General features: G+C 44.7%; 1 protein-coding gene across 47 annotated transcripts in view; it reads right to left on the bottom strand.

Annotated features, from left to right (window-relative positions):
• nrxn1a (neurexin 1a) overlaps positions 1-14,268 on the bottom strand; it is a 2,342,145-nt gene that overhangs the window by 1,177,418 nt on the left and 1,150,459 nt on the right. For all 47 annotated transcript variants that reach the window (XM_038810283.1, XM_038810313.1, XM_038810330.1 and 44 more), the window contains one exon: positions 11,038-11,421. In XM_038810283.1, coding sequence (XP_038666211.1) covers positions 11,038-11,421 — 384 coding nt within the window. The remainder of the gene's footprint in view (positions 1-11,037; positions 11,422-14,268) is intronic.

Below are 14,268 nucleotides of genomic sequence, written 5' to 3'. Positions count from 1 at the left end.
GGGTCTCTGATGGTAGTCTATGCTATGGGGGGTATCTGATGTGGGGGTCTCTGATGGGGGGTCACCAATAGGGGGGGTCTATGATATGGGGGTCTCTCTGATATGGGGTCACCAATGGGGGGTGGTTCTCTGGTATGGGGAGGTCTCTGATATGGGGGTCTATAGTGGAAGGTTCTGGTGGGGTTCTCTGGTGAGGGTTTTTGGTAAAGTATCTGATGGGCGGATTTGATGTGGATCTCTGTTGTGGGTCTCTGATGTGGTGGTTTGTTGGGGGTCACTGGTAGGAGTCTGGGGGGGGGTTGGGTTACCTCATGCCCACTTGCTGTGGAGGAGGGGGTTGACCCATCAATTCCATGGTGGGAGGAGAGGGAATGCCCCTACTTGTCAGCAGGGAGAGTGAGGAGACAGTCAGAATTTGTGTTGTGGCAGTGACGGGGGGCCAGCCACTGGACCACCTGCTCAAATTGGAGGCCCGATAACGGGACTCAGAACGTAATCCTTCGAGCTCCCTGCCTAATGTGCATAAATGTGCATGGCAAAGGAGAGGGAATCACTCCTGGGTTCTGCTCTCAGTGCCAGAGCAAGCCAGGAGTGATTCACTTCCGGTGAGAGAACATAATCTGCTCAATGTTTCATGGGCAAAATTCTCCCAAAGGGAGACTGCGTGCCGTTGCCGGAGTGAAACGCGGAGTGTTTCACTCCGGCATCGGAGGCCGCTCCTCGCCCCCTATTCTCCCCCTTCCCGGGGGGCTAGGAGCGGCGTTGCGGGAAACTCGGCCGCCGGGCCTTGACGCGTGTGTCAAAGCGGCGCGCCAAGAATGACGCGGCCGGCGGCGTCGAAGTGATGTCGGCCTCGTATGCGCAGGTTGGCCAGCTCCAACCCGCGCATGCGCGGTTGCCGTCTTCCCCTCCGCTGCCCCCGCAAGACATGGCGGCTTGATCTTGCGGGGCGGCAGAGGGAAAAGAGTGCGTCTTTTACAGACGCTGGCCCGACGATTGGTGGGCACCGATCGCAGGCCAGTCACCTCATGAGCACGTCCATGGTGCTCGATCCTCCCTCCGCCCCCTACAGGCCCCACACTTACCTGTTGCGTGCTGTCCACGACGGCAGAGATCAGGGGCGAAATTCTCCGACCTCCAGCAGGGTCGGAGAATCGCCTGGGGGCACCTAAAATACCGCTCCCGCCGTGGCAGAGATTCTCCTCCACCCGGGAAGTGGCGGCGGCGGAATCGCGCCACTCCGATCAGAGAGGCCCCTGTGGTGATTCTCCGGCCTGGATGGGCCGAAGTCCCGCCGCTGGGAGGCCTCTCCCGCCGCCGAGGTTTAAACCACCTCTGGAACGGCGGGATCAGCGGCGCGAGCAGGCCCCCGGGGTCCTGGGGGGGGGTGGGGGGCGATCGAACCCCGGGGGGTGCCCCCACGGTGGCCTGACCCGCGATCGGGGTCCACCGCTCAGACTCTGGGCCAGTGCCCTGGGTGCACTTTGTTCTTCCGCGTCCGCCACGGCCTCCGCGGCGGAGGCGGAAGAGAACCCGACATCGCGCATGCGCCGGCAGTGACGTCAGCGGCCAGCTGCCGCTGACGTCACTGCCAGCGCATGCGCGGACCGGCGAAAGCCTTTCGGCCAGCCCCGCTGCCGGGGGTGCCGGTTTTTTGCACCGGTCTTCTGGTGGCAACCGCTCCGGCGCGGGGCTGGCCCCCAAAGGTGGGGAGAATTTCCCACCTTTGGGGAGGCGCGACCCCTGAGTGGTTGGCGCCACTCCCCTACTCCGGGACCCTCCGTCACGCCGGGTAGGGGAGAATGCCGCCCCAGGTATGGTTGCCGCCGGTGTGAACCGGTCGGGTTTGTCAGGCCGCTCGGCCCATCCGGGCCAGAGAATCGCCAGTTGGCGTGAAAAACGGCGAGTGCCGATTCTCCGAGCGGCGTGTCGAAAAACGCGACACGCCATTTTTGGGAGAATCGCGGGGGGTGCCAGGGCGGCGTGTTGTGTCGCGCCCTTGTTAAACGACAACGGGATATCTGGCACATGCTGCGCTATTGAAGGTTCTATTGGGTGCTTATTTGCTGGGGTATGCCATCTGCAGTACTACAATTTGCCACAGGATGGTACAGTATACACATTCAACTGAACTGTTTTAAAATTCTTCTGACAGCTTGCTTTGACGAATGCCAGATTTGTTCTGTCCATGATAGAACAATCTGGATGAATCACAACAACTGGCAAGAAGCCATGTTGTGGTTATTTAAAAATGTATGTAATTCTGCCTACAAGTGTTTACTTGTTCAAATTGTGGCCTGTTTTTGACAGTATTGCCTTAGATTACATCCCCAAAAGAAACAAAAATGCAAATAAAAAACAGATTCTTGCTTGTCAATAAAAACAGAAAATTAGATTGGTAGAGTTGGACAGTCTTGTGACAAAAATACTGGCTATCTATAACTGATTTTAAACAATAATCGAATCATTGAGGTTCATATGGAAACATAAATGGAGGACAATGATGATAACTCGCATCTGAATCGAAAGATTATAATACAACATTGAAATTGACTTTGCTATACTTCAGCATGTTTCAGCTTTGGCACAGACTATTTGTGCTGACACCAACTGTGCAAGGTCTCTGAGCCCTTGTTCCTGAAAGAGGATTAATAGCGTTAACGTCATTACTGAGGGTTTTAGGAAATGTTCTGTCGATGATTACTGGGAATTTATGTGGTCAATGTATTTTACACTCAAGAAACAAAATGAGTGGTCCAGAAATGAATGGAAATCATTCTAACACATTAGTAACGAGGGGCTTTTCGTAGTAATTTCATTGAAGCCTACTTGTGACCATAAGCGATCATTATATCATATTATTAAACATCCAAAGGCAAGCCTCAATCTTCATGATGCGAAAAATGAATTTCTGTCCTGGAAATGAATCTGGAGATTGGAAATGTTGGTGAAAGTGTCCAGTTGCAGGGGTTCGGCCAGGAAGATATCCTGGATCCAACAGGTGGGTGAAAATCTGGGTGGCATGGTGGCGTAGTGGCTAGCACTGTTGCCTCACGGCACCGAGGACCTGGGTTCGATCCCAGCCCCAGGTACTGTCCATGGAGTTTGCACAAACTCCCCATGTCTGCGTGGATCTAATCCCCACATACCTACATTGCAAAAATGCACTTATCTTGCACTTCCGAAAACAGATCTAAACTGGTTGGTAATTTTCCTTTCAGGAGTTGCAATCAGCCTGGAAGAAAATCCCATCAAGCACACATTTATCCCGTGTATAGCTGTGTGGTTCATTTGGTTAAGGAGCAACATGCAGAAACAGAGGAATATCCATACAAACCAGCATCTATTCTGTGTACAGCTGTTTTGTCAGTATAGTTACTCCAGTACGGTATAAAGTAAGTGACGAAATAAGTCTCAAGACATTCGAAATCCTGACCTCAATCCATCACTAACTTTCCCACTCCTGGTTAACACCAAAAAGTAGGGGTGACGCCCAACCCATTCTCAGGCACTGGTTAGCATTTAACTTTTATAATGTTGTCTCACTTCCATTCAACGTTTGAAATTTAATTCTGGGTGGCTGGTTTCCTGACAATTTAAAGTGGGCCAAAGGACTGCTGGATCAGTAAGAAAGTGAATTTCTACCCACCTTTTTCTTTAATGTTTCCAATTAAGGGGAAATTTAGCGTGGCCAATCCACCTACCTTGCGCATCTTTAGGTTATGGGGATGAGATCCACGCAGACATGGGAAGAATGTGCAAATTCCACATGGACAGCACCTGGGGCTGGGATCAAACCTAGGTCCTCGGTGCCGTGAGGCAGCAGTGCTAACCACTACGCCACCATGCCACCCGGATTTCCACCCACCTGTTGGATCCAGGATACCTTCCTGGCCGAACCCCTGCAACTGGACACTTTCACCAACATTTCCAATCTTCAGCCCAGCTCCCCTCATGAGGCACATGACTTTAATTCGAGGCCCTTAATCTCCTTCCATGAGGTCCCCAATCTTTTTCCGTGGGACCTCCAATCTCTGTTTGTCTCCCATAACCCCAATTGACGGCACCAACATCACACACCAACCTTTCTCTGTTCCACCTCTGTTCTGACCTCATCTTGACTAGTACACCCACAAAGTCAACAATTCCACCAGCACACCCTGCCTCCCATCCTGGTGTCCAGGTGTCCTTTCACACTCTCTGATCTACCACAAATGATTTCAAATCATGCACCCCACTCTATACCTAGCCACCCTTCAGGCCCTTTCCCTGATGTCCCTGGCTTCCCCCGAGACCTCCAACAGCATACTCCTGCCTCCTACCCCGCCCCTTGCATCCAGGACCAGGCAAGGTGAATTGTCTACCTGAGCTGAGTGATAGCTGTAATTGGCATTTGGCATGCCCTTACTGCTTTTTATTGACTTACTTTGAATCATTTGCATGATGTGGGTGTCACTGGCCGGGGTACCATTTATTGTCCATCCTTAATTGCCCTTGAGAAGGTGGTGGTAAACTGACTTCTTGAACTGCTGCAGTCAAGTTTATGTGTCAATCCTGGAATTCCCCTCCTAACAGCATTTTGGGTGTACCGACAGCATGTGGACTGCAGCCTTTCAAGAAGATGATTCACAACCACTTCCCCAAGGCGATTAGTGTTGAGTAACAAATGCTAGTTTTGTTTGTGACGCCTGCTATATTACATTGAAGTAATATGTGTTACTCATTTGTTTCTGCCGAGAAGTTCTTAACTTTGATGATGTTGAATACTCAAAGTCGTCCAGTGATAACAAATAATTTATTGAGTAACTAATCAATTCACTTGTGAGTTTGATTCTTCAATACTTTTACGAGCTATAAAATTAAACAAGATAGAATTATATTAAACTATGAATATTATACTTGCACTCTGAGCTAACTCTACACTTCTGTTCTCTAGTCACAAAACAACCAAAGAGAGCGGGGAACCAGATTGAGCTTGTATTTAGAGTGTTGCCCTCTAGTGATCATGTGACTGTACTGACTACACATGAAACCTTTATGTATATACATATACAGAGATCACTATGTCCCACTTTTTTGTGTTACATATTTTCTATATCCTGTAAAGAAAATTGTACATGAAGAAACAATGTGGTTTGTAATGCATTATACAGAGCCAATGAATTTATCAGTTCAATGTTCACAAATTCAAGCAATTGGGTTTATGTCTTCTGCTTGATCTCCTTGGATGACAAGGCATAATTGAAGTTTTAATGTCCTTCTGATCAACGTAAGTTGGTTCGTTGATATTCAAGTGATTCGTGTAAATTCGATGTGGGAAAGACAGGTCTACGAAGTTATATTTTTAATAGGTCTCGCCAATTTTGTTGAAAAAGTACACCGTTTGCAGACTTGACAATATATGAACATGGCTGCTAGTCTGATTACTGTGGCAGTATTAGACCATCCTCCTTCTGGATGTCGCAGTCGAACAATATCATCCTCTATTAGTGGTTTCAATGGAATCGCATGTAGATCATAATACTATCGTTGTTTGTTGCGTTGTTGTTTGATCCTTCCAAGTACATACGATTGATCCTGATTGCTGATTTGAAGTGTGGGTAACGTTGTTCTCACATCACGGTTGAAAAGCATTTGAGCCGGAGACAGCCCTGAGCTTAATGGTGAGGCTCTATAGGAAAGTAAAGCTGGATATTGGATTGCGAGTCATCGCCTTGCTTATGGGTTGTTTGATAATGTGCACACCTTTCTCAACTTTGCCATTTGACTATGGAAAGTGTGGACTCGAGGTGACATGGTTAAAATTGTACTGATTTGACAATTCTGTCCACTCCCAGCACGCAGAGCAAGGACCATTATCGGACATAACCATCTGTGAAATCCCATGTCTTGAAAATGTCTCCTTACAACCCTTAATTACTGATGAGGAAGTGAGATCTCGAAGTTTCATCACTTCAGGAAAATTGGAGTCGTAGCCTATGATGAGAACATAGTACCGACCTGTAGCATGAAACAAATTGATGCCTATTTTTGTCCACGGTGACGTAGTTACCTTGTGCTGCTAGAGTGTCTCCTTACATTGTGCCGGTTGATGTTTTTGACAAGTGGCACAAGTCATTATCATGTTGATTATCTCTTTACTTATACTCGGCCAATATACAGACTGCCATGTTCTTCTCTTGCATTTCTCGATTCCGAGATGTCCCTCGTGAATCTTGCTGAGCATCTCTGACTGAGAGCTAGAGGAATGGCGATCTGGTCATTTCGGAGCAACAGTCCATCCACTACTGTCAATGCTGTCTGTATGTTCTGATACTGTGGACACCGTCCCTTTGGCCAACCATGCTGGAGATGATGATGCATTACTCGGAGCAATCTTTTTTGTGTCTCAAGACGAATTTGCTGTCGCTTCTCATCAGATGCCAGAAGATTCTCCGTGCACAACTGCATTTGAGCTTCAATATCGCCAATGGACTCAGGTGGTGAGCTTTCGGTATTGATAGATCTAGACAGTGTGTCAGCTGTGATGAGGTCCTTTCCTGGAGTGTATACAATGTGAAGCCATACCTCCTCAACTTCATCATCATGCGTTGTAGGCGAGGAGTTATGTAATTTAGGTTTTTTAAATTATGTTGGCTTGTGGTCTGTGATCCGTTTCTACGATAAACGTAGGAAGCCCGTACACATAATCGTGAAATTTTGTGATGACTGTGATCAGCCCAAGAAACTCTTTTTCAATTTATGTATACTTGCATTCCGTGGTGGTCATCGCTCTGGATGCGTATGCAACTGGAACCCAGTCTGATTGGACATCTTGTTGAAGAAGCACCGCAGCAATTCCATCTTGACTGGCGTTGGTGGAGACCTTTGTAGGTCTGGTTGGGTCAAAAAAAGTCAGAATTGGAGCTGTCATCAGTTAATGCTTGAGATCCATCTTGATTGCGTGGTTTCAATCCATATTGGTGGATCCTATGAAACACGTTTCTTAATCGAGCAATGTGGTCTTCTTCCATAGTTGACCATATGATTACGTCATCCACATAGACTCTTACACCTTCAATACCCTCCGTCATTTGCTCTATGATTCTGTGAAAGATTTTGGAGGCTGAGATGATCCCGAAAGGCATGTGGTTAAAACAGAAACATCCAAATGGAGCGTTGAACGTACACAGCAATTTACTTGAATTATCTATCTGCATCGACCAGAAACCAGAAGCGTCGAGTTTGGTAAAAATACGTTTGCCATCTCAAAAGTTATCTCCTCTCGCTTAGGGATAGGGTAGTGTTCCCTACGGATATTCTTGTTCAGATCCTTGGGATCTGTACAGATTCTGAGATCAATTGATGGTGTCTTGACGTAGATCAACGAGCTGACCCAGTCAGTCGGTTGCATGACTCTTGAGATGATTCTTTGAGACTGTAATCGTTGTAATTCTAATGTCAGCCTTTTGCACAAAGGAGCTGATGCCCTCCTAGGTGGATGAATGATGGGTTTTGTGTCTTTTTTGAGCAAACGTTTTCTTGGCAAGGTAATGTACTCATACCTCAAAATATATTGGGTATTCACTAAGCAGTTGCTGGATGCCATCGGCCAGTCTTGATGTGTCTTTGGTATTCATGAAAATTATTTGGACAAGCCGCAAGTCCTTGCAGGCATGGGCACCTAACAGCGAAGATTTCTGGTCATCCACGATCTTGAACTGTAGTATTTTCTTGACCTTCTTATTAACTACTTTCAAATGGCACAAACCTCTTGAAGCAATCTGGTTGCCATTGTAGTCTTTCAGCCTACATGCAGCAGGTATCACCTCATGCTCCTCTGGAATTCATGCAAGATCTTTGCTTGTCATTAAGTTTGATGAAGTTCCAGTGTAAAGCTTGAACAGGATTGGGAAGTGGATTTGCACTATCGAGGTCCATTCACTTTTAGAATCAATGATATTTATTTGTTGAGAAGCCTTGGTCATTGCTTGAAGTTCCTCTGTTGTGTCTATGATTCTTACGAAGAAAGTGTTCTCCAAGGAAAAATAATCCTCTTCGACTGAAAAGCCCTTCTTAGATTTGTGATTCTCCACCTTGTCAATGCTGCGAACATTGATGTTTTGTTGTCTGTGTTGGAGAATGAAATATCGCTGTTGACTTGCATTGGGAAGCAAAGTGATAAGCTTGGAGCATTTTAATCATCTTTTTCTTTGTGCAGGGCATTTCCCCTTTAAGTGGGTGTTACCACAATGGTAGCACATCATGACGTCGTCTCTCTGATGCATGGTGCATGTTCGCGCATGCACAGACTTCTTTTCTTGTTTCCCGCATTTTTGTACGAACGGTGCATGTCCAGGGCTGGAGTGTGCACATGCAAGATTGCTGCCGTCCAGAACGGGCTTCTTTGCTGCCTGCGATACCATTTTTACACTCTCGACCTCATGGTGGACTTTTGCGCCCTTTTCTCGGTGATAAAACTATAATATTAGTTCTTGCTTTGCTCATGCAAAATATATTTTTCAATCTCAATTTTAAGTGTTAGATCATTTTGTCTCATTGATGCTTCTCTCAAACTTACATCACTAAGTCCGTAAACAATTTGATCCCTTACTCGTGAATCATGCAAATCAGCGAAATTACAAGTTTGTGCGACCAACTTTAGGTCGCTGACAAAGCTTGTGATCGGTTCGCCATTTTTTTGCAGCCTTTTATGAAATGAAATGAAATGAAAATCGCTTATTGTCACGAGTAGGCTTCAAATGAAGTTACTGTGAAAAGCCCCTAGTCGCCACATTCCGGCGCCTGTTCGGGGAGGCTGTTACGGGAATCGAACCGTGCTGCTGGCTTACCTTGGTCTGCTTTCAAAGCCAGCGATTTAGCCCAGTGAGCTAAACAGCCCCTAAATCTAAATGTTCCAAGATCTCATTAGTCTTCGTCTTGCAGTGGTCATCAAACTTCATGATTACCACACTAAACTTGCTTTTGTCCTCCCCTTCAGAGAATATAAACAAGTTATATATCTCAATAGCTTGCTGACCTGCCATTGACAATAGCAGTGCTATTCTTCTGGCTTCAGAGGCAGTGTTTAAATCATGCACTTCCAAATATTGCTTCTTAAAGAGTTTCCAGTTTGAATTTAAATTACCGGTAGTTTCCAGCTGATGTGGAGCTTGACCGTGGTCCATCGAGTCAATTGGTCGGCGAGGATCTGAAAGCTGTGAAGTCTTCCACAGTTGAATAGTCAGAACTGGAATTTCTCTTTTTCTTGTCTAATCTTACTAGTAATCTATTTTAAACCTAGTGTCCTTGTACCATGTTATATTACTTGAAGTAATGTGTGTTACTCATTTGTTTATGCCAAGAAGTTCTTAACTTTGATGATGAATACTCAAAGTCGTTCAGGGCTAACAAATAATTTATTGAGTAACTAATCAATTAACTTGTGAGTTTGATTATTTAATACTTTCACCAGCTGTAAAATTAAACAAGATAGAATTAGATTAAACTATGAATATTATAATTTCACTCTGGGCTAACTCTACACTTCTGTTCTCTCGTCACAATGAAGAGAGCGGGAAAACAGATTGAGCTTGTATTTATACCCCCTGTTAGTGTTGCCCTCTCATGATCATTTGACTGTGTTGACTACACATTAACTCTTTATGTATACAAAGATAACTACAACGCACCCATCCCATGAACAAGCGAACAAAAAACAAAACTTTAAGTTTGTTAAAGCCACTTATTTCTGATACTTTGAGCTAGTGTGATTGAGTTAGTTTGCAGTTTACCTCCTCTAAAGGCTTTCAACAAGCAATAACAAATAAAATAATAAATTTCAGGTTCGGTAAAAGAAATCTGGATCAATTAGATTGCTTATCATTGGTGGGTTCTTGGTTCCTGCAGTATTGAGACCAAATTTGATCTCTGATAAAAATTAAGGATTGCAAAGCTTTTTTTCAGCCAGCTTTGAACTATATGTTGTGGAAATAATTGCATTCCACAGAATTGCAAAGAATATGCAGCGCAGAGACAGGTAATTCAACCCAATCAGGCCATGCCAGTGTCCACGTCTGCCTCCTCATATACTTCCTCAACCAGCTCTTTCAGCATATGCCGACAATTCCCTTGCCCACAAGAGCAAATTACATTTATGCAGCACTTTTAACGTGGAAAACATCATTAGGCACTTCACAAAAGCAAACCAAGGCATCAACTGACGCTGCCAAAGACAGAGTTGTGAGGGCAAATTGACAAAACGTCCGTCAAAGAGCTAAATTTTAAGGAGCGCCAAGAAAAAGTAGTTAGATGTGGAGAGGAAAAAGGTGTAGGGAGAGAATTTCAGAGCTTTGTGACAGAGGCGGCTGATACTATGGCAGCCAGTCACATGGAAAGAAGTGATGTACGCTTTTTCTTTGTGGCATTTGGATTGAAGAGTGTTATTTAACATTGTGTTTCTTATTCACTAGGCTAGGTTTGCTGCCTACTTGATCAAGTGTGTATTTACATAACCTAAAAGGAATTAAGCAAGTGACACTTGATGTGGAACATTCTTTTCAAATGCAATTTTAAAAACTGCAACAATGTAATGGAATGCATCAGGTTCTGAGAATTCTGTTCCATTCTACCTAAGGTAAAAATTCTACCTGTTTATTTCCCAATATAATGCAGTACGGAGGGATGGCTGAGGTTGTCACCCTGAACATTATTGGTGCCACTCCAGCAACTGGTTGGCAGCAGACATGTTTAAAAGGCAACACATGTGAAGTTAATTTCCCAAATCCTTCCTTGACATATACCATCAGCAGCTTGACACAACATCACAGACTGACTGTCAGACATCCCTTTGAAACTATAGATTTAAGTGCTTTTGGACACTGGATGATCAAAATTCTTCGAGGATCTCACACAGCCAATTGAAAAGCCATGTGGCACAATGTACATAAACTAAAATAAGTTATGGAGAATGAAAGCTTATTCATTTCTGCATCGACAAATCACATTTTTGCAAAAAGTAATGAAGCTAATGGTACGTGGTACTAATGTGCCGCTTACCTTTCTCACACGATCTGCCAAGAAATCCACTTCCAGAACAATCGCAAATGTATCTGTTCCAGCCTTCTCTGCAAATCCCACTGTTTCGACATGGATCACTAAGGCACTGCTTTGGAAGCTCCTTTGCACATGAAGGTTTCACTCCAGCCACATTTTGGACTTCAGCCATTCTCCGTATATCTTTGCTTTGACCATCAATGAACAAGTCTCTGATACATCCAACATATCCATAATTAAGAAGAGCTGTCCATACTTCTGTTGGGAAAATAAGAGCTGCTTTGTTCTCAGGTAGCCCACCCAGATACAAGTCATCATCCAGGTCCAGAATTTCACTCTCTCCATGTGCCATGTAAGGTGAACGCTTGCTGTTTATAGTGATAGTACCTGGAGAGAAAAGTAAACATTTCTTGAAATTAATTTTCTTTCATGGTCTCATTTAGGAATTGATTGTGTGGCCACTCACTCGGGCTGAGTTACTATTTTTGTTCCAGAGCAAAGTTAACTCATTCAGTCCACAATTTTGTAATGTAGCTATGTACTATATTACACACTCCATTTACCCAACTGAAAAAACATTATCCGGTATCTTTTCAGCAATAGAAACTGCAGTGATAGCTTTATGGAGAATTAATATGCTGAAGAAGTCTTAAATAAAGAGCTTTATCTCTTCCTCCCACAGTGATGTATATGGCATAACTATTGTTACTGTTGCTTTTAGATCTTATGTGATAGAGCAGTTTATAATGATTCAAAGATACTCTGAAGCTCTCCTTGCAGAATAACAGCATTGACCATAATTACTGGGATGAGTTTGCTACAATCAGTCAGAATGGTGACAACTGCCCACCAAGCTGCGCCATACTGAGTCACAACACTTTAATGATGATGTGGAGATGCCGGCATTGGACTCGGGTGGGGACAGTAAGAAGTCTTACAGCACCAGCTTAAAGTCCAACAGGTTTGTTTCGAATCACTAGCTTTCAGATCACAGCTCCTTCATCAGGTGAAAGCTAGTGATTTGAAACCAACCTGTTGGACTTTAACCTGGTGTTGTAAGACTCCTTACTGATGAGGCAGAGAAGAAAAGGGAAGAAAAGAAAGCAAACTCTGTACACCAGATTCAATTACTCATCGGACATCCTGCTGCACATGCCCAAAGACCTGCCCGTTGAGAACCAACCTGGTCAGTTGCATGAAGACCTATGGCAGAATCCCATTACCCTGAGTTTACATCATCCTCCAATCAAGAAAAAGCCACAGCTCTTGATGATATAGTTCTAATAACCTACCACTGAATGTCCACAAAATAGCAGATTGAGACTGATCTGGCTGCTTCCATTGATATTTATATTTATATGGACAAATGCTCAATGTGTCCCAATTGTGGTTTGCAGCTCCAAGAGCATAGGAAAGTTGTTGCTGACATTAATTGGTTACTTTGATCACACATGAAGATGCATAATGTTATCTGTAGAATGGCCACTGATCTGTCAAATCATCACTTGCACTAAAATCTAAATGAACCTTCAATGTTATTTAAACTCACAGGTTCCGGAAGAGATGCATCAAAGCATTTATGTTCTACGTTATTATGTACCAAATAAAATCTTATATCTTTATTACATTAACCAGCAACATTTCCTGAGTATGGATCATCATCTTGGCATTTAGGTTTCATTCCACCATCAGGTCAAATGTCATCCTTTGAATCTAATCATTTTTGACACTGAACCAGATGCTGGTAAAACAAAAATATCTTAGAAAATATGCAGTCCCAACCATGTGCTATATTCTTATGTGTTCACCTGTGATGTCTCAAAGCCAAATAAATAAATACCTGATACATTTTTAACAGTCCCACCACTGTTTAAAAAAATATATTTTGGTAGCGTGGGAGACATGGGCTGGGATTCTCCAAAACGGCGTCTCAGTGTTGATGCCGGTGTAAACACTGGAGCGTTTCAAGGTGGCGTCAAAGGGCCCACTGGCCCAGCAAATCACTTACCTTAAGGGGGCCAGCAGGGCTCCACGCAGCTCCGGCCACTGATACGGGGCCCTGCACTTATGGCCGGGATTCTGCGCAACATGGCGGACCCACACAGCGGACTGGCCCCCTCAAAATAGGCCCCTCGAAATTGCCCGTGCCCGCCGATCGGTGGCCCCTGATCGGAGCCTGGCTGTCCTGGAGGCCCCTCCGGTGAAGGATCCTCTCGCCCCCACCAGGACGGCCACGGACTCAGCCAGCAGCCGCCATTCTGAGTACACACCGGGTGGAACCATGTTAGAACCAGGGCGGTGGGAACTCGGGCAGTTGCCAGCAGAGAATCACCGCGGAGGCTTCTTTCAATGGCCCCCGACCGGTTCTGCGTCAACCGCGCACGCGTGATTGGTGGCGATTCTCCGAGCAGCGTCGTGCCGGTTTTCAGCGTTGACACCCATTCTCCGCCCCTGCACCAAGCGAGATTTTGGCGTGGAGGATCGGAGAATCCCGCCCATGGGTTTCAGTACCTGATTTATTGTAAAAGAAAGTGTGCTTGCAAGGAAAGGTGACAGTAGAAGGGGCAGAATCTAAAATTTCACAAAGCAGTTACCTGCTTTAGTCATCAGGGGATTAAGCTGGGTAAATAATTACTGGATGAGAATTCAGAGTATTGTGGTCGAGGGTTATCCTTGTTCTAAAAATGTTTAATTTGATAATTCATATATTTGAAAAATAATTATTCGGAATTAAAGTGTTAAATGTCAGATAAATCAGATTGAGAAACTGATAAATGGCCCTGCAGTAAATACACTTCAAACAAGCCTAGGATGATTACAGTTCAAAGGGTAACCTGTGTTTATTTAATAAAGTGAGGGTTAGAACTGAGAAAACCAAAACAAATAGGTGACTCATCCATGAGCTTTTGGTAGGTACAGATGATCTATAGTTACTTCAATGAAGGATTTGATTATTCATTCAGTTTACAGTTCAAAAAAGCAAAATACTTGCTTGATGGAATCAGTAAATATGGAAAGAGGGCTATAAATTCCATTCGGCGTACAGCAGCATATAGGTTTAGCAGCCACATTAGCAATGGACACAAATCGCGGAATGGCGGCTAAATCTCACAAACGGCGAAAAACGGAAATTTGCGTCAGAGAGATCTCAGTTTAAAATCCTCCCTCCCCCATTTCCACAGTGACATAATCAGCTTCATGCACAGAAAGCCGGGTATTTAAATATTCAGTTGG

Source organism: Scyliorhinus canicula, chromosome 1 (genome assembly GCF_902713615.1).
Source record: "Scyliorhinus canicula chromosome 1, sScyCan1.1, whole genome shotgun sequence".
In the NCBI taxonomy this organism is placed as follows: domain Eukaryota; kingdom Metazoa; phylum Chordata; class Chondrichthyes; order Carcharhiniformes; family Scyliorhinidae; genus Scyliorhinus; species Scyliorhinus canicula.
The sequence above is the reverse complement of the archived record's forward strand: the minus strand, read 5'-3'. Positions and strand labels throughout refer to the sequence as shown.